This window comes from Diadema setosum, chromosome 2 (genome assembly GCF_964275005.1).
Source record: "Diadema setosum chromosome 2, eeDiaSeto1, whole genome shotgun sequence".
NCBI lineage: Eukaryota > Metazoa > Echinodermata > Echinoidea > Diadematoida > Diadematidae > Diadema > Diadema setosum.
The window spans coordinates 29,667,157-29,688,692 of NC_092686.1; the positions used below are offsets into that span (position 1 = coordinate 29,667,157).

The 21,536-nt window shown below is 38.8% G+C and overlaps 1 protein-coding gene, 1 long non-coding RNA gene and 1 pseudogene across 2 annotated transcripts in view; 2 read left to right on the top strand and 1 right to left on the bottom strand.

Moving 5' to 3' along the window:
- The window catches only part of LOC140246260 (uncharacterized), a 57,093-nt gene extending 44,254 nt beyond the window's left edge, over positions 1 to 12,839 (top strand). Inside the window, exon 3 of the long non-coding RNA XR_011902452.1 lies at positions 12,635 to 12,839. This is a non-coding gene — a long non-coding RNA (uncharacterized lncRNA). The remainder of the gene's footprint in view (positions 1 to 12,634) is intronic.
- LOC140241584 (uncharacterized) lies at positions 6,951 to 12,029 on the bottom strand (annotated as a pseudogene).
- Positions 12,840 to 13,370: 531 nt separating the features above from the next.
- On the top strand, positions 13,371 to 19,655 carry LOC140243989 (carbohydrate sulfotransferase 14-like). The gene is made up of 4 exons (XM_072323650.1): positions 13,371 to 13,409; positions 13,828 to 13,962; positions 15,728 to 16,099; positions 17,326 to 19,655. The coding sequence occupies exons 1-4, from the start codon at positions 13,371 to 13,373 to the stop codon at positions 17,584 to 17,586; spliced, it is 807 nt and encodes a 268-aa protein (XP_072179751.1). The 3' UTR covers positions 17,587 to 19,655.
- The last annotated feature ends 1,881 nt before the right edge of the window (positions 19,656 to 21,536 follow it).

Genomic DNA, 21,536 nt, shown 5'->3' on the forward strand with positions numbered 1-21,536 from the left:
CAGTTGAATGTTTCCAGGTTAGCATGCCTGTACAGTGTCGGGGCGATCGCCCCGACACTGTACAGGCATGCTAATCTGGAATTACTGAGATTTTTTGCAACAGGCATGCTAACCTGGAATCATTAGGCGTTTTCACATCAGCCTGATGTTTCGAAATAGCGCGCTATTTTCTGACTTGGGAAATTAACCCGATCACGAAATAGCGCGCTATTTGATAATGTGAATACATCACCTAGCGGGCTAATTGTATCGCTCTGAACGAAAAAATTTCTCGAGTCCAACTCGGGAAATTTTGAAATAGCAGGATAATTAATGTTCGGGCTGATGTGAACAGGAAATGACATAGCGCGCTAATTTGCGATCGCGAAAAATATCTCGAGCTTGGATTTTTATCGGGCTGATGTGAAAACGCCTATTGAGATTTTTTGCAACCGTTCACACGCTCCAAATTAGCGGGATAGCGATCGCGCTCGGAATCTCGAGTTTTTTGCAACCGTTCATACGTACAGAATTATCCCGCTAATTGCCGATTGAGATAACAGCCAAACCTGCAAACTGGGTCACACAGCGCCCTTCTCTATCACTGCCTGTGTATGTAGGACGGTTGTATCACAAAACATCTCATTACCCTATAAAATTTTGCAATAAAGTCTTAAAGACACCCAGTCGCGAGGATACATGGACATGTTTCAGCCGCGGGCGGCAGCACGTAAACTCGCTTCCGAAGTTGCTACGAAGCGAAATGTGTGTGTGCGCAAGACATCCCTAAAGCAATGTATCGCGCTATAGTATCTCGTTTGCTCGCTTGATTGATCTGAGCGCGGGGAGTAAGTTTTGTGTAATGTGAATTGAATGTATGGTATACTGTATGTACTGTGTGATGCAATGTTCGCATGAGCTATAGTAGCTATAACCTAGCTGCCTATACTTCGTACGACTACAGTGTACGCCTTCTCTTCATCGCACCGTCGATCGTCGTCACTCGTTAACTACACTGTAATCGTCAGATCAGATTATATATAGGTAGGGTGGCCATCATGGACGATGACACATCGTCATGGGTAGCGGATATTACCGCCGAGTTATCCATTCTGAACGCGGAGACCCTGTGTCTTGTATGGTAGCCCTACTACATATCGACCACCCTGTTATTGAAACCGACCGCGTATAATTCGCGCACTGAACACTTAGTACGCACTTCTATGCGCGCAAAGCACATAAAAATGGATTGGCTTTGAATGTAGATGAGGATGGTGTGGGAAAACGCGATAATTCATTGTTCATTAATGGTTTTAATCAAGGACAAAATTTCGAATGAATATTTTCACCGAATCGTAATGACAGCACAATGTAATGTCTATGGAAGTTTCTAAAAGGCTTCTAAAAAGCTTCGTACAACACGGTGTTCAATACAACTCGGTTTGCGTGCATTGTCAATGCAAAAACAGCGGTCGATCCTAATAACCCGATTTACCGCGGGGAGCTGAAACGAGGCCACGCAAATTCGTCGGCGACATTTTTGCACTGAAACTTCGAATCGAAAACGGAACAACGGCATTTGATAGAGCTGGATTTTCTCAATCACGTAGGTCAAGTTGTTTTACGTGAATTTCAGTGTTAAATATTCTTATCAAGCAGATAAACATTAGGCGGTCGATTAGTAGTAGGTCCAACCATACTTGCCCTGGCGTGTGTAAATTCAGGACGGGGAAGCGACTGTGCCCGTGCAGGGCCAACGGCCACAGTTGCACTGCACAGTGTACCTGTGGCCGTGGTAGAAGGGGGCCGTGCACCAACCGACATACCTTCAAGTCGAAGTAGGGCCGCAAACTAGAATCTATTATTGTTAGATCTATCATCTTTGAACCTATAGTTCCCCTGTTTAAACGTTAGAGTTCTACCAGATCTATTGGGTTAGACTACATGTATGATGGAGCTTGCGATAGATCTATTCATTTTGTAAAAATTTATTTGCAAATCCTAAATCATATTCTTGGGGAATTTGCATAACATGATTGATATGAAAAACGTCTCATTTAATGGGACTAAAGACATTAAACTGACCCAGCAAATGTCATTTCAATTACGGCATTATCATAATTTGACATAAATGAGAACTTAGAGAAGTTTTTCGCGGAATTATACATAGAAAAATAGGCCTACTTGTCGATCAAACGCAAATGCCCTAAAGTTACTGATACTAGATTAGAAAAAGTCATTCCACTTCAATCATTGATTCATGTGTAGACTTCTAGTTCTACTTACACATCATCTGGATCTGGATTCCTTGAAGTTGTTGACTTGGCCAGCTGGGGTTGCTTGATTGGCGTAAGCCGTGGCAACACAATTCCACCGTGCATGTCGTAACGCGAATTTGCACATTCTAAATAAAAATTCCTGCAAAACTGTTCATGCAACTCCAGCAAGTGGAAAGCAAATATTTCATCGGCACGCTGACGCTGAAGCCTCCCCCTCTGGTCTCTTACTTGTCCTCCAGCCAAGAACACGTCTCTCTGCGTTCTCCACTCGTCGATAGCGTCAAACAAGTAGATACGTTGCCTCGAGTTGGACGGCTGTTTGATCTCCATTGTGAGGTTTCATTACTAAATCAAAGCCAAGGCTAAGCCGAAACAGTACAGCACGTTTTATTGCAAACAGTACACGCATACCACACACAATATTGATATTGACATACCGGTACCGACGACTTTCTATCAACTTTGTTATGTTACGATCCGGCCCAACGTACTGTAAGCTGTACGTATAACACATGCAGCTGACGCAGCAGACAACATTGCACGATGAGATCATAACAACCTGCCATATGGCCATATGCATTGCAACTTGCTATACATGAAGCGTAGAGTTTTAATATTTCTTCATCAAAGCATATTCATAAATACCAAATATCAAATAACGTAATATATGAATAATTTATGATATTGTTATATAATATTTTCAGACATTTTGAAATATTATTGCTTAGATTGCTGAAATTGGCACCATAGTGCATAGAGACTGGAGCCAGATACGTACGTACGTATGTACACTCGACAGCTCTCACTACTTGTTGTGTCGCGGACCGAGAGAGATTTTCATGCGCATGGCTATTGTGCGGTTTTGTGCATGCACCCATTCGGTCCCATTCGGTAGGTATTCGGGCGTCCATGTTGAAATTACAGTGGACAGCTCGCACGGCGCTCGTGCCCCATCTGGTTTTCGCTGGTGCGCTGCATAGCGTCGTGTTCGGCATTCGGTACGTACGGGGGTACAATAACGGGAGGAGCAGCTTGTCGTGCTTTTCTACTGAGCTGGGAATCGCCTGCGACGACCGGCTGCCTTTAAATAGGAGATATCACTATTTTTCTCACTACACCATAACTGTATATAGGCGGTTTAATCTAGAAACAATCTTATTATACCCCCGCCACACGTAGTGTGAAGGGGGTATATAGGAATCACCGTGATGTTGGTCGGGCGGTCGGTCGGTAGGTCGGTCGGTCGGTCTGTTGCAAAATCTTGCGTCGCGAACTCCTACAGTTTTGAAGCAATTTAAATGAAACTTAGGGTAAATGATGATATTGAGGTATTAATGTGCAAGACATGATTTTTTTTTGTGTGTTTGTCGGACAATGCGTTGCTATGGTAACCATAATTTTACCAAACCTTGTGGATTGAATAACTTCCATAGTATTTAAGCAATCAATTTCAAAATTGGTATCTATGATGATCGATAGGTGTAGTTATGCAAGACACTCTTTGTGTTTGTACTTGAAAAAGCAAAGCCATGGTAACCGCATGTTTTCTTTGAAATCTTGTGGAGTGAACAACTTCCACAGTTTTGAAGCAATTGAAATCAAATTTGGTAGCTATTATGGCCTTGAGGCATAGATATGGGACACATAATGTTTGTATTTGTCGGACAAAGCGTTGCCATGGTAACCATAATTTTTTACCAAAACCTTGTGGATTGAATAACTTCCACATCATTCAAGCAATTAAGGTCAAATTTAGTATGTATGATGATCGGGAGGTGTAGTTATGCAAGACACCAATGTGTTGATATAAGAAAAATGTGTTGCCATGGTAACCACTCATTTTTGTATCAAATTAAACCATTTAATCTACGAAGGTGAAATTTGGTGTATATGATGCTCTTTAAAGTGTAGTTTTGCAAAATGCCCTTTGTATTTGTATCGGACAATGCGTTGCCATGGTAACCGCATTTTTTTTTAGATCCTGTGGAGTGAACTTCTTCCACAGTTTTCAAGCAATTGAAACCAAAGTTGGTAGGCATTATGGCCCTGAGGTATAGATGTGGAACACATAATTTTGTGTTTGTCACACAAACCGTTGCCATGGTAACCACAATTTTACCAAAAACCTTGCAGATTGAATAACTTTTCCATCATTCAAGCAAAGTCAAATTTATTATGTATCATGATCTAGAAGTGTAGTTTTGCAAGATACCAATGTGTTAGTTTAAGGAAAATGTGTTGCCATGGTAACTACTCATTTTTGTATCAAAATAAACCATTCAAGCTATGAAGGTCAAATATGGTGTGTATGATGGTCTTTAAATGTAGTTATGCAAAATGTACTTGTGTTTGTATCAGACGATGCATTACCATGGTAACCACACTTTTTACCCAAACCTTGAGGAACTCAGTGTCAACTCTGTAATTGTACAGTAAACTGAAATTCTGTTTCCAATTCGACAAGTGCACAAACTTGGTATTAACGTCATTGCCCTCATGACATCACATACTATAAAGCAACACTAGGGGCAGGGGTATTAATCACCTTCAGTGATAATTCTAGTTATAACTATATAATTGTTCACATTTTGTATAATTAACAATACTTGCATTGATTATCCTGATTAAAATTTTTACATTGATTGTTCTATCCGTATATTGTAGCTCACAATTTAGAACTATTCTGAAGCACTGAAGCTGGGTTTTTATTTCATCTGCAAATGGTAAATAATGCCTTTCATGTATTGCTTTTATGTAGCCTTTAATCGTTTGTTTGTTTGTTTGTTCTGCGAGAGAGTAAAAATGCCATGGGCTGATACGATGCTCACACGTAAGACATCGGGAATAAGGGCAAGGGGGCCCAATCAATGGAAGAGGACCACCTGAGCCCGTCCCTATACAGCCTCCTCTTTAACCACGTTAACTGGTTTACTTATCATGCTTATAGTACACTCTGTTGTTGCTTAATCGAAATTCAAGACAGGTATATTCTTAAAAATGGAAAGGGAGCAGGATTGCGAATGTTTCAATATATGCCTAATGTAATTCTCATATGAAATATTACTGTACACATTGTTACCCATTTTCATCCATGAAGCCATTATCGTTCATTGTTCAAACCCCTTCCAGCCCTTGTCATCAGCTGTTGTGATAGAGTTGAATTTTAATTATGTAAGCATTTATATACATGCTAATCCGTATCTTGTCAAAGACGTGATTATTACAACGTAAAATGGAAAAGACTTGTTATCAATATGAGACTTGCATTTTGTATTTCTTGTACACTCTAAAAAATACCTAGTCAGATATGACTAGAATCTCGTCGTATTTGACTAGATTATAGGATCCCAGGGGCACTTACTCTGTTCTAGTCATTCTTACTAGAAAAAACTAGTCACAGATTTTGAGTAGAAATCTAGTCAATGTTTATGACTAGAAAATCTAGTTGGTTTGACCGGTTTCTAGTAAAAGATGATTAGAATATACTGATCAGTTATTTGACTAGATATGTAGTCAGTGTTGTGATTCATGAATCTAGTCAAATTCAACTAGTTTCTATTCAAAATGACCAGAACATCTTTTCAATCTCACCAATCACACATCAGTCACAAATCAATTATGAATGCAATGACAAATTGTGTAACATTTAACTGACACAAATGCATATTTTATTCTGAACCAATAATCATCGGAACATGCTACTCGTAACACTGAGTATAAAGCTTGCAATGAATATTGCATTGATTCATGAACATCTATGATTTTTCATTCATTTTCTTTCATGACTCTCTCTTTGCAAATTGAAAATTCAGCATTATCAACAATGTGTGTAGAATACAAGGCATGTACACGAACGTTGTTTTTTTTTCTCAAAATTAACATTCATTTTCACTCGGCCTTCCATGACATTCTACCTTGTCACATATCTCAAGTTTCCTAGATCATAACAAACGAGGCATCATGTAAACTACAATAATCAGGCTTTCAGTTGATAGCACATTTAACAATGGCAAGTTAATGATGATAGAGATCTAATTGATCGAAATGGGCTTACAAAAAAAAAAATGTTTCGGATAAAAAGTTCACATAGACAATTTGATAATTGATATTTGATAATATTGAGTGATTGATTTGATCAGGGAGCCCCACATACACACAGCTCTCCTGCATTGCGTTCGCACGCCCAGTCAATTGGCGAGTATATACATGTATAGATAACGGGGATCAAATATTTGAAAAGAGTCAAAAAGTATGATTGTTCTCATTGGGTACGCTCAAACCCGGCCATCTTTGATCTCATACACAATGCTGAATCATTGTGCAGACTTCCATTCGGTTTGTAGATTCTGAAGTTGAACAATAAAACAATGAAATATCTTTTTTTTTTGGCTCATATCTCAAATTGCCAATGCTGATGAAGCCTTTTTTGATGAAGCATTTTTCTGAGGAAGATGACGGTTTTGAGATTCGAATTATGTTTAACTAAAAATGTCGCTATGGCGACTGGCATGCCTCCGCCATATCACATTATTCTCCATTAGGTGCAGGACATATTGCCAGTGTAAGACCGTATGTAACATGACTGGTACATAATAAATTTCTGGTGATTATACACAAAGTTCCATGACGGTACTTAAGAGCCACTTTCAATATATGGATGAGCAAAATTTTAGCATTTTCACTTGACCCAAAACTTTTCCTACACAATCACTGTGCAATAATTTATTTGTGTATATTCATGTATGAATATACATATTTTCTCCGAATGAATATGGAGAAAGTATAATTTCAGCATTCAATAATGCAATTTTAGCATTTTAAGGTGACCTTTGACCCTTGATCTTTGATTTCATGTCCCAAAACATCCACAGAGAAGCAATGTCAGGCAACACATGTACATTGTATATGCATTACGTTTCATGAAGATACCGTGAACCATTTCAAAGATATGAAGAAAAATGTGAATTTTAGCACTGTCACTCGACCTTTGACTTTTGACCTTAGAAATTACGTTGTTACTCCAACAAAGCATAGAATAAAAACGAATCAACCAAATATTATGATCTTGGTGTCATTTTCTTTTGCATCATATACACTATTTAATCTAGGCAACACAAAAAGGGCTTCTACAATAAGGCCACCAAAATCGACCATCCCTCCTTATTATGGCCAGCTCATATAAACCTGGACAATCCCAAAGAAAATTTCCACATGCCACAATCCACAAAATCAACTATATCTTCAGAAATAGATATGTGTTACAAAAACAGATCAATATACGATGTTACTGTTCAATGAACATTTCAATTCAGCGCCCTAGCTGGTGTACAGTGGAGCCCTTACGGCTTTACTCTTGCTCAACGAAGTTATTAAGCAATACAACAGAGGATGTTGGTGGACCATCACCCATTCCCAGCCCATACACATACTTTTGCAAATATGTTATGTATGACTGCACTGCCAGCAGTAGTTGATGTCCAACACATAAGTAAGTTTGAAACATACATCTACTGCTTTCAGCAGAGATGTGCAAGGGATCGCATCTCCTTCAACAGCCACGAATGCCTGCTCCGGATTCTTTCTCTCCCCGAAGACCAGGACATGAGGTTCTCGTTTCCCTTCCAAATACATAGGCAGGTTCGTCCCATCTATATGTAAAAAAGCAAATAAAGAAATTTCTCTAATAGCTTTAATAAGAGATTAACAAACAGATAAAAGACAAATATTCAAAATTTTGATCCACAACCAAGGCATAAAAGAGAAGTGCTTTTGAATAATCTAACCAATACAAAAACACAAACATCAATCAGTGTATCAAACATGAATTCTGTTGATATACCATCATAAACATTGGGAGATTCATTCATTTTCTGAATTTGGAAAAAAATATTGCCAATGAAAGCCCCCTTCATCTACATGATTTTGCCATGCCACTTTTATATCATTTTTTTTTTACATTTCCTTCTGCACACCTCTATCTTCAGCCCTTCACCAGTTTATGGTTTTAATTTACATGATCTTGCCTTACAAATCAAGCAGACAGTGAGATAATTCCAGCTGCAATAAACTATGGACATACGAAGCACATTTTATTATGGTGACTGTAATTGTTATCATTATCATTAGTAGCAGCACTAGTGGTAATACTGTTATTAGTATTCCTATCATTATCATTAATAGAAATTCCATCGATTACTTACTAAATGAACAGGAATCAGCAAGCATTTTCAGAGCAATTTGACTATATGGTGAATTAAAGGATAACTAAATGTCAATTAAAGGATAAAAGGAATGTGTTCACTTGACTGAATATAGATCTCAAGTGACAAATATTTCATAGCATGTCAACTGACCCATTCACACAACACAGGGTATTGCACTATTTTCAGTGTTAGATCCCTATTTCTATCATCACCTTCTCGACATTGATGAATGCAGGCATGCTCTCTTCCATAGTTGCACGCTGTACACTTCTCTGCCCGTTTCTTCACCCCAGCTGGAAACAACAGAGGAAGAACCTGTAGAGCCAGGTTGCTCTTCTCATCATCTAAGGAGAACACAAACATTAGCAAACAAGTTCATGAAATGTGGCACGTGGAGTTTTATTATCTTTTTAATACTTTCTCTCTGTAAAAATTCAAATTACAAAGAAGATACACATTTCAATTCCAATCATCCCTTATAAAGGTTGCATTCTCTAGAGGGTTGCATTTTTCTCAATCTATTACCAAAATTAGTTTTATTTCATTTATTCATATCAGAGTTTTTAATTTTAAATCTTTATCAAGACTCAGGAAAAGATTCATATTTTTCAAGGATTTCAAAAGATCAATAGATTATGTATCAAATTAAAGAACATTCAATGGTCTTTTAACCTGGTATTTGAAACAAAGAGAAACTTAATGCATGAGTGAACACATTTATTTTTCTCTTGTAATGGATCCAACCCCCCCCCCCCCCGTCAAAAAAAAAAAAAAAAAAAAAAAAAAAAAAAAAAAAACTACTACAGATGAATCCTCGACTGCACAGGGTCAAAATTTATGTCTCCACCTTTGCCAGATCAGGAATATGACAGTGTCAATTTGAAATGTATTACACAAAGTGGAAAATAAAATCTACTTAAATGACGCTGCGTCAGGCCCATTTCATATTGATCTAATGGTTCTCAACACTTAACCTGATTAAGCCCGGGCTATTTTGGCGGGGCAGCAGCTCGGGAAGGGTGTGATGTGAATAACAACTGTGTTATGCAAATAGTGGCTGCCGGCCAGATCAATTGCTAATGTCAACGGTGGGCGAGGTCGAAGGTCATTGACATTACGTTTGCACGTAAACCATGCAGATTCCCCATCTATAGGCCAATGTTGTGATCCCAACTCTAATATGATCGTTGTCCCTCTCATATGCAAGTATGATTCATGTTTGATCCACCAAATAAATAGTTAGCACAAGAGTGTCCTTTTCACGTATATAAACGCAATGACCTTGACCTTTAAAATTGTGACCCCAACATCTGCTTAGATCATTGTCCCTCCTATATAATGCATACACGAGTCAAATGGTTAAGTTCCCGTGAGAATTGTGCTATTTTCATGGTAATGTGATACCTGAATGTGGATCTTCGACATTGAGAATCTTCTTCCACGGCACTTGTTTTTCTGCATATTCCAGAACTCTTGCTGACATTTTCGGCCATTTTTCGAAGAGGGCATCTGCAGAGTTCACTTTCGAAAAGTATCCGAAAGCCTTGATCAACCTGTGATATATAAAAGCAGAAGTTAACATGTAGGCCTTTCATTATAAAATTAACAAACCCCAATCATAACTTATGCATCATCAAAAATAGGATTTCATGATTAATTATTAAAAGATATTGAAAATTTCATGGTAAGAGCAAAGGGAAAACACATAGGATGTTCAAAATAAGACATTTTGGGATCAAAAGTCAAATTTATCCATTTATAAGATGTTACCACCTTATCCTACCTCATTCTCAATTACATTTTGGAAATCCTCTGGAAATTCATTTCTGAAAATGTATATCTTTAGGGATAGAATTGAAATATTTTAAGTTATGACCACTTTGATCCTGATAGGTGCACAATATTTAGGTGTCCTAAAGGATACTTTTTTTGTTTAACTTAAAAACTAGAAATGTCGCTGTGCCACTGGTATGCCTCCGCCATATCACATTATTCTCCTAATGGGTACAGTACATATTGCCAGTGTGAGACCATAATATAACATGACTGGCACACAATCATTTTCTGGGGATTATACACCCAGCTCCATGACAGTACTTAGAGCCACATCAGTTTGTCGAATTTCCCTTTAGATATGTCAGTGTCATTAGACTTTTAATTCTAGACTTAATTATAGTACATACACAGCCCTGTCGCTCAACCGGCTCCGCACGGCGTCTGGTCGGGCTATTCTAGACTAAGTCTAAAACTATTTTACACGCAAGTGCGTGCTTGCATAGTGAATGAGTGTGGACCTATTTCACGATAATGCCTCTAGAGCTTCTCACTATTTAGGGGTTCTATATTAAGGCTAGACCTTATGTCTGGAACTGGTGGTAGTTTCTACAGTAGACCTATAGATCCGAGGTCTAGGCTACCATTGTACCAAGCGCAAGTGTCAGTTAGATCTAGACCAAATGAGAAGAGGACTGAAAGGGCTTAGACTAGCAAAAATGAATACGTTGTAGTTAGAATAGAAGATCTAGACTAGATGTTCAATTACCAAGTATCTAGATCTATGTGTATTTGACTATATTTCTAGCTTATCGTATCAGGAAAAGATCAAGCAACTAAGACTAACTGCTAGATTCTAGTACGGTACTTTACACACAAGTGCACGCGTGCGAAGAAGTGAATGAGGACCTATTTCACAATAATGCCTCTAGACCTAGTACTTTACCTACATCCTTATACAATGTACTATAGATCTACTAGAGTTCTTCTACATGAAGGCTAGACCTTTTGTCTGGTACTACTGGTACTGGTAGATAGGTCTAGGTCTACACTACAGTACAGAGACTCGATAGATAGATCACCGGTCTATAGGCTACCATTGTACCAAGTGCAGTTAGAACTATAGGTGCCAAATAGATCTTGGACCGAAGGAAAGAGGACGGGTAGGGACTGACAGGGATGAGCCAAAATGAATTAAGCCCCCTAAAATGACGGAGATCGGCTCGTTCGCCTGTGACTTGCGAGTGCGCGGTTGTTTGTGAATTCATTCGAAAAGTGAACCTTCTGCTAATTGAAAGGTGGTGAAGTGCGGTAAATCTGATTACATCACCGTAATCGTCTCTTACAAAATTAGTAAAGACCTCCCAATATTGTAACAGCATATCTTACAATTGCTTGAAACCATATTTGTCACAAAGCCATTTTGGGGGGATTTTTTTTTTTTTTTTTTTTTTTTGGCAATGTTCACCGATGTTTACGCTGCTAACCATTGCCGCCCAACAACGCAACGGTTCATGCAGCACGTTTTACACATTTAGGCTAGGCGCGAACAATTAATTTTGAGGCAACTTGATAGGCCCAAGGCGAGGCAGCAGTAGGTCTCCCCCGAGCTCGCCCAATTTTAGCGAATTATCTTTTTAGATAATACTGAATCAATACCTAATGTGAAGCTGTACACTACAAGCTTCTAAACACGATTTAAAATATGCTACAAAATAAATACAGCACTTACCCTCAAAATTTTTGATAAATTTGTCGAGGCCCCACTCAGAAAGCTTGTCATCCACAAACTCCATTTTGATCAAGTACGTACTAACGTACGTACGGTGGCGCTTGCTAGGGTAGATGCGTTACATATACGCTCAGCATACACAAGGGGACTCCTCATGCTCACGGATCGTGCGATCGAGTACGCTTTAATTTGCTCTCTGCCTGCGCCGCCATCTAGTTCTTTGCGTGCAGCGCGCAGACAAGAGCCAATCACGTTTCAAAGAAGTGTTGACAAGACGGTTCTAGCTAAAGCGTAAAAACGATTGACTCGATTGTACTTATAGTCAAATTTGCCTGAAAGTTGATAGAATTCTAGTCAAAATAACTAGAATTTAGTTGAAAAAATATGAACCAAAAATCTAGTCACAAAATGACTAGATATTTTTAAGAGTGTATATAGGCTGGTTAACACATCAGTCTCCGTTTCCCCCTCCCATATAATGAATATATCACGATGTATTTAGCTGTGCAATCTTTAAACTAGCTTTTTTAGTTACCGGCGATGTCCCATATAAGAAAGGATGGGGGATCGGTATAATGTTATTTGCTGCAAATAACGTATTTCTATAAAGTGATATCCATCTTCTTGTTTGTTTGTTTTCTTTTCTTTTTTCTGCGTCTATCACCCAGAAACTTCGGCAACAGCAGGCTGAGTTGTCTAGACACAACTACGGTTTCCTCAAAAACCCCAGTCTACTTGACAAACAATACTACCCGTTCGACAGCATTCAAGAGCTGAGAAAATCAGTTCTGAAACGCCTATGTGACTCCCTCGACAGAGCGAACGCATTCGGACCTGACCAGCCGGAGCCTCCGGGTCACCTTCTCGTAGATGATGTCCACGACTTGATCTTTTGTCAGGCTAGTGAACATACTCCCCTCGACGTCCGTTCTTGCTTTTTTTTTTTTTTTTTTTTTTACAAAATGACATGGGTGTTATTAAATTTTATTTTCTTCTTTAATCCTTACTGTACAGGGGTCCCTATTTCTTTTTCTTCTTTTTTTTCTAGCTCAACGATAGTCTGTGGTTAAGTTGACTTTAATAACTAAGAAGGAAAATCAAACAGAACTGTGGAAGTTTCAATAAAATCTGTTTTCGCGGAAAGCGAGATTGGATGAAATAATAATAAAATTCCCATAAGCCTGAAATTGACTTGCATGATTATACAGGTTTTCTTTTGCATAATATTTCTACATTCAGTGAAATACGAAAGGTGTTAATTGTATCTCTCGCGTATCACATTTAAGACTTTAAAGGGCCGTTGAGTGTTTTCTTCTGCTAAAAGTTCAAAATAAATAATATTTATTTGGCTATATTATGGCTATATTATGGCCATGTTTGCCCAAGATCCGAGGTATGCGAAGAATGAAGGCGGATGTTGGCAATCTGATCCCGAAGAGGACCGTTAGTTTTGAGGCAGGCATCATTTTCGCCGACAGCGTGGAAATATCGAGAGCTATCATTATGACTATGAAACTTATGTATTATAACTCATGTATTTTATATGACTTATGGATATTCGTAAGGTGCCATACCCGTCGAGTGATTCTCGGTCACACAGTCATAACTTGTTGCTTCCGCTGTTGTCTTCATTCTAAATTGTATTTAGCGGTCAAAAATAGTGAAAAAAGTAAACTGACTTTCGCGTAAAGAGATGGCAAACGAAGCAACCAAAATATGTCACTCGTTTATGTGTTGTACATTGTACTGAACGACAGCAAGAGAGGTAGCTCCCAACCGTCGGTGGTAGGTATTTAGTCTTTACGATTATAGGTTTCCAGTTAAATGCCACAAATAGAGTCCTTTATGACTTCTACCTCAGGTGCGAAAAGTGGCTTCCATTACGTGGCGGAAGGTCCTGGACGAAGCGGTTGCTGGGGCGGGAGGCCAGAGGCTCCGTCGCCTGAGCTCGTACACGGAAATGGAGAGGGCAATTCGACTGCGACACTATACAAAGGTGATGAGTGCGCACAGAGCGATTAAAAATGTCGAGGTCATTTTGGAAGCATTTCATTTCCTTCATCCAGAATGATATAAATCACCAAATTACAAGCGAAGCAGCAACTTCAAGCTCTTGCTTCGTTATGTTCACCATGAAATAAGTCGACAACCTCACTTCGACTTGTGTTCTATGAAACAAAGATGGCGCTGTTCATTTTGCCGTAAAACCCAGATCGGTGTTGGCTCATATTTCACATTGGTACAATTTAAATACATGTAATGACATTTTTCAGTTGGTTAGACATTTCACTCGTTTTCAAAGCGACCGAATGCATGAGCTTGGACGCCGTGACATATAATGGAATTCACGTTCAGTCAAAAAATGAACTTGAGTAGACTAGATTATTAGAATGGTTCGTATAAGGCTGCCACTTCGGGAAGTAACCATTTGATTATTTTGTCATTGAATGCATCAACAAACTTTTTTTCTTATAAAATTGCCAAATAGGCCTACCACGCTACCTGCCAAGTGGATATCCTGGCAAACGCCATCTCTAAGAAGTACATAAATAATGTGCAGTTAAAAGCCAACATGCCTGAACTAGGTCATTTATAACCCTAGCTCCCATTTCGCGACACACACACACACACACACACAAGATTTAAAAAGGTGGGGGGGGGGGGGAAGATGTAGATGCGTTCTGTCATTTTCCAGGACATTAACTGTGGATGTGGATCGAGATATTTATTTTACTGTTTGCCAAAAATTGTAGAGTGGTACTGTAGATGGTTCTTGTATCTATTTTTCAGTACAAGCATATCAAATACGTATCGTTTTTATCAAAGTTTATGTGTGAGTGTACTATATCCCTGCTCGTTTTTGTCGAGCCCACCGGAGGTGAGAGGAGACTAAGGGATCGCCTGCGGCGTCTGTCCGTCCGTCGTCCGTCCGTCGTCCGTCCGTCGTCTGTCCGTAACGCTACAAAAACTTTCATAACTCTTTACTCTGGGCTTCAATTGCAACCAAACTTCGAGGGAAAAGGGGTCATACAAAGTTTCACATTTTACCATATATGAAGGTCACCTCAAGGTCAAAGCTCACAGGCAGGGGTCAATGAACTTTAGGGCCCAATGTTAAGTTTTTATGGCGCGTTTCTATTATGGGTTATAACTTTCGATCCCTAACTCCATTGGTGACCAAACTTAGATGGTAGATGTCCCTTGGGAGTGGATGGTCACCACAAGGTCAATGGACACAAGCATGGGTCAACGAACTTTTAGAGCCCAATGTTAAGTTTTTATGGCGCGTTTCTATCATGGGTCATAACTGTTGATCCATAGGTCCGTTTGTGACCAAACTTGGATGGTAGATGTCCCTTGGGGAGTGGATGGTCACCACAAGGTCAAAGGTCACAGACAGGGGTCAACGAACTTTAAGGGCCCAATGTTAAGTTTTTATGGCGCGTTTCTTTTTTGCCATAAATTTTTACCCTTTTATAACTCTTTTTATCTGTTATATCCCATTCGCGTACAATTTCTTGTACGCGAATGGGCGAGACACATTATGGCACTTGCCTTGTGATCAATTCTTTATTCCTTTGTTGTAAACTATATTTCGAAATCATACAATTCAGTTTTAAGAGACTGATAACCAATAGTACAGCACAAAGCCACCAAGATCTTTATGATTATCACTCACATCATCTGTAAATATCAATACTTTTAAGAATTTACATGTTTTGATTTTCCGATGAAACATAGCCATCATTTCATCCCTGCAGGTTATGTTCGTGCGGGAGCCCATCTATCGGGCTGTGTCGGGTTGGCTCGACAAGTTTATCAGTCCTAATGGTCGCGACAGACAGGAGTACCTGATCAGGTACGGATGCGACATGGCCCGCCGCCAGAACAAGAACATCAGCATGATCAGGTCGTGTCGCTTCGTTGACGACGTGGGAAATGACAAGGACCACGGGGACCCCAGCGTCGACGATGATACCTACGAAGATGACGGGCAGCCTTTCTCGGAGGAGGAGCTGGCGAAGCTGCTTCCGTCCTTCGAGGATTTCGCGAGGTATCTTATCAATGGACCGCCCGCCCTCCGTAGCGACATGCACTGGGAATCGTATCACTCGCGCTGCCAGCCATGCATTGTAAGCCTACAGTAGTGACCCGGAAAGACACATATAGTTCGAGTACGAAAATTGAAAACAACAGCTATAACACTGTCGTTGAAATTATTAGGGTGTTTGTTTATATGATAATGATAATGATACAATGAGACCGATGATATTCAAATATAATAAATGATAAGATATGTAAATTATTACAATCATATGAATAATTACAATTAATACATTGTATTTAATAATGGCATTGATGAACAATCATTATCATTACCATAGTTTGTCAATTCGTTCCCAAAGTGGGCGACAACTTGGAAGGCAGGCCCAATTGTCATTATAATTATTGTCATTACTTAAACTATAACTATTTACATACATATTTTCCTATATCTACTCATTCATAATATGTTGTATTCAGATGTAAAAACTGTAGAATCACATGTCTTTGTCACAATGATTGAAACGGTGTGTGTGTGTGTGTGCGTGTTGGTACTTTGAAGATTGCAGATGTACTGGAAATTAATTCATCACCAATTAATATCTTATCACATTTGGCACACCTTAGAGTGTAAACTTGTTTATGATTATAGTTGTCTTCAAAATGTGAACATTATTATGTTATTCTTTTATTTTTTATTTTTTACAGAGAAGAAGAAATGGGGGGGGGGGTGGTGACAGGAGGGAAGGAAATTAACGGCGGTTTATAATCTTGGCTGCGGTCAAGATCAAGATTCAATCGTTGGACATTTTCAGTCAATGGTGTACGCAGACTTCAGTAATCGTGTTGATACATATACATTTCATTTTCTAGAGGGTATATTGATTAATGCTCAGTTGGTGCATAAATGTTCATCACCATCTACAAAACTAATTAACTATACACGTTAGCATGTACATGTAAATCGAATGACGGCATAACCCCCCCCCCCCCGCACTAATCAAGCTCCATTCATCAATCGGCAATCAACCTTAAGCAAGAATATCAACATTCTCTTCTTTCACTTCTGTTTTGTGACTGGAATCCAATTTACATAATCATAAGAGACCTGAAATACGACGTTACACATTTTTAGAATTCACCAAGTTTTACAGGAGACCGTTCATTGAAAAAGAACAAGGAAAACATTGGCCGTCATAATTATGCACATAAAGGTTTATTACAAAGAAGTGGAACTGTAGTCTTGGCTACTACATCCAATACCAGTACTAGTATTTGATCGGAGAACATCTCTTTAATCTTGCGACACGTTCAGGTCAACTACGATTACATTGGGCACTACGAGACCTTAAGTATGGACGCTGACGAGATCATACGCCGCTTGGATCTCGGCAACGGGGCGACTTCGAGATTCCCTCGCAAGGAGTCGGCCTCCGAGGGCATCGCCCGGGAGATTCTCGGCGACGTGGACTCCTTGCTTCTGATGAGACTGTACGAGCTGTACGACCTGGACTGTCAACTCTTCGGTTACAGCTTCCAAAGAATGGAACAGTTGGTGAGCGGCAGCGACAGGTAAAAGTAAGAACACCCGATCTGATGACGATGGCTAGAGCCTGCTAGCAAGCGATGTATAAATGATGTGATCTTCGCTCACGCCCGATTTTGCCTCTTGAAGCCACCAGCATTGCCTTAACACACTATACGACTTTCGGTCTCACGACTGACTAACTTTGGATCCGAAATAAATCACAATAGACTCGGAATAAACACGCTTGTTTATTTCAAATCCAAAGTCGGTCAGTTGTGCAACCGAAAGTCGTATAATATGCGGTGACGTTTATGTGGCAAATTACACTATCGCCATCTTATTTCTCATTCCTCAGCGTCCACAAAGTTAGGCAAGTACATTATTCTATAAAATCATGATAATGGTATGGGTGCATCTCGTAGATCTTATTCTAGAATATTTGCAACGTCATTGCCAGTATCTTGATGTGGTTGGACTAATAAATACTACTTTCTCAGATACGAAAACATTCTGTGGACTCACGTAGAAGCCAGATATAATTGTGGCCTAGTTTCCGAGAGCTCAAGCTGTGAACGGAAGCAATGTTTAAGCTAGTGTCACTACGTGTTCAACGAATTACGATTAACAGTATATCATGAATCTTTCTTACTTCGTTATCATAACGTGAATTATATTAATCTTCACATATGCCTAACCCCCTTTAGGAGCTACACTGTATTTTGTTTAGAGCAGGGCCTACTTTTTGTGTGTTCTAAGCAGAACTTACTTTTTTGTGTGTTCTGAGCAAAATTCTTGTACATTGTAGTCACTACCGTAACCTTTTGTCTTTTATTCTTCCGTAGCTTGCTATATTGCTTATTCGAATTCACTTCAGGATATGATAGCTATCAATTTCATTCAAGATGAGAGTCATATACATGACATCCGTGTATTATGATATAAAGAGCATGATCTCGAATGCACTATATCAGATACCATAAAAGGAGATGGATAAGTAAGCGAAGTGTAATTTTGGCAGATGTAAAAGAAAGCTGCATGAAGATTAATCATTCATTCAAAGTGTATAAAGTGTAGAATAAAGCTATGGCGTCGAAGTATGCAAAATATTATTGTAAATCGAGTTTATGTACTATACTGGTTTTGTATGCATTAGTTCATGACACTATAAAAGTAATGTACACTTTTAACAATGCTTTCACGTGAGACAATTCAAGGGAGTACGTAATCATCTCATGAGTACATTATCTATTGTAAACGGTACAAGACTTTACCCAAAATATGTGACCGTGCATCACACAACAAACAAAATGTCGCACCCCTTGATTTTACGTGAGGACTCGAAACAGGTGAAATGGATCAACAAAGTCAATCTTGAGTTTTTCATATTTTCTGAAAGAGCTATTTTTCTTCTACATTATTCTTTAGTTTGGGATCATAACACGAATGGGAAAGTGTGTTTTCCGCAGTTTTTCTACAACCCCCTTTTGGGGGAGAGTAGAATGATCAGTTACTATTAGAGGCCCCTTTTCATTTCTTTAAATCCTTTTGTACACTCTTCACTTTCAAGTCTAATAACTTTTAGAAGGATAACGCTGCTGCTTTGAAAGTTTACATTAATCATGGACAGAATGTGTCAATAGAACATCTTCAATTTCAGCTTAATCTGATAATCCCTTCATAGTTGTTGCTCTGGTGGTTGACATCCTGTGTTTCGTCCCTTTCATCGCACAGCTAGCACATCATTTTAAAGCTTAGAGTCTGCTCTTTCAGAATCAGTCCTGAACTAAAAATCCATGTCTGGCGATTTTTTTATTTTATTTTATTTTTATTTTTTTTTTTTTTTGGGGGGGGGGTTGTGATGCAGGGTCACATATCATCTGGGGGCGGCTCCAGGAATTCCGTTAAAGGAGGGGGCGCACCCCACCCCCATTTTTACTTTAAAAACAAACAAACAAACAAAGAATAAATCCGCCATTGTATGTACTGTTTTTTTTTCTGAACAGCTAAATTCATAAATTATCCATAGGGATTCGTTTCATCAGTTTGATTCCATGAGCATTAACTATTATGTTAATATAGACATGCACTCTGAATAAAAATTCAGTGTTTCACAACAACTCTTACCCGAATTTTACGATTGTATCATTGGAAGTTAAATGAGGGCTGGTTTTCATTTTTCATTGTTATTATCATTATTTGTAGGTGTGTGCAAATGAGTATACCTTTCCTAATATTCCATGCAAACACATTCGAGTAGTAAGATAATTTTCTATAAATGTCTATCACCTTTATTTCACTTTGTATACCATGGCCGAAATCCCAACGCTCACGCATAGTTGTGTAATCTCCTAGCAAATAGAGCCATCACTCTGTTTTTGTCTTTTTTTTCCCGTTGTTAAGTGACACGTCATACTAGCGAATCGCCTGTTGTGCTTGTTAGGATTTCTTTTTTTACTTTTTTATTCCCCTTTCTTTGTGGAAAGTTTTGTGAGCACTATACATGTACCGGCATCTCGAAAATTCCATGACAACTAACGTGAAAATTTTCATGGCCATGCCACATGATCATGTCTACTAGTTCATCACTTTCCACGTGGCCACACTGCAGTTGTTCTCTGTTACATGTACCAGTACCTAGATGTAGCAGTCGCAAGGAAAATTGTATTTAAAAGTACACGTAATACCAAGCAATAGTTTAAGATACATACGGTAAGACGAGCTGAAAATGGGAAAGAAAAATTGAATAAAATACTCTATGCACTGAGATAAAGATTGTGTAAAACTAACGGTTATCATAATATATATACTTCAAAATATATTTCAGGATATAAGATTTGTTTAGGTTAAGGCGCCGTACACGTGTCCCGAGAGTCGTCTCATGCATTTTATTCATTGCCTTGTGTGATACTTTGTTCAGGAAACTATTGACCACGTTCTGTCGAATCATCGGTGTTTTAGACGTGAATAAAACAGTAAGACAAAAAGAGGCAGCTTGCTTCAAGTCAGGAAGGCCACTTTGTCCAAAGCTCTGTTTGTGATCACCAATCTGTGTGTAATAGAAGGCTTTCATATATATGACATGGAGAACTCCGAATTGTAGGTATGTAGACGTAAGATGAATACGAAAGAGTAATTTCTCCAATATACATATTATCAGAAATTTCTCAATTTTCTGTAGTCCGTTAATGTTGGGTTTTCTCTGAACGACTCTATTACATAACTCTCATTACTCAAGATTAGCAAGCATGCTCATAACCTGCGCAGTTCTAAACACACTCTTAACAAAACACACAAAAACAAAGAAAAAAAAATAGAATAACATCACGAAACCGAGCATTTGGCTGTGTACTTTTCACTACAGTGCGTATTAAAAAAAAAAAAAAAAAGAAAAGAAAAGGTAATCCAAATTTGGAGGGCTACCATTTCAAAATTGTCAGCTCTGGAGAGTGCAATGTTAGTTGTGGGGAAAGAAGAATTCTTCTTCTTTCCATTGATACGTAATTATGTTGGCAAATGTCATGCATTACTGAGCACATGAACTTTAAAGACAACAGTGACAAATTACGCTTTTTCCAAGTTTGAGTATTATCGTGAAGGAACAATGCATGTCTCACTGAATGGATGGGAGGATCTCTCAATGAAAGTGGTAACATACAGAAGACCAGCCTGCATGACTGCAGGTTTGTGTTTAGGACTTCTTCTAACCTTCTATGCTCTGTAATCTTCAATACGGCCACATTGTCACTAAGGGTTACTCCCACAAAGGCAAACCATTATCCATTTTCTCTCTTCACATTCAAGACTTGGTTTGGCGCTGCTAGCTATGTGTTCAATATGGACAGGGGAAAATGGATTCTGTGGATTTGCCTTAGCAGGAGTTATCAAGTTATTGGATAGGTGGCCATGTAAAAGGTTATGAACCATAAAATGTTAGAAGAAACCCTTAACACATGCTTGCAGTTATGCAGGCTGGCCTGTTAATGTTACCACTTTCATTG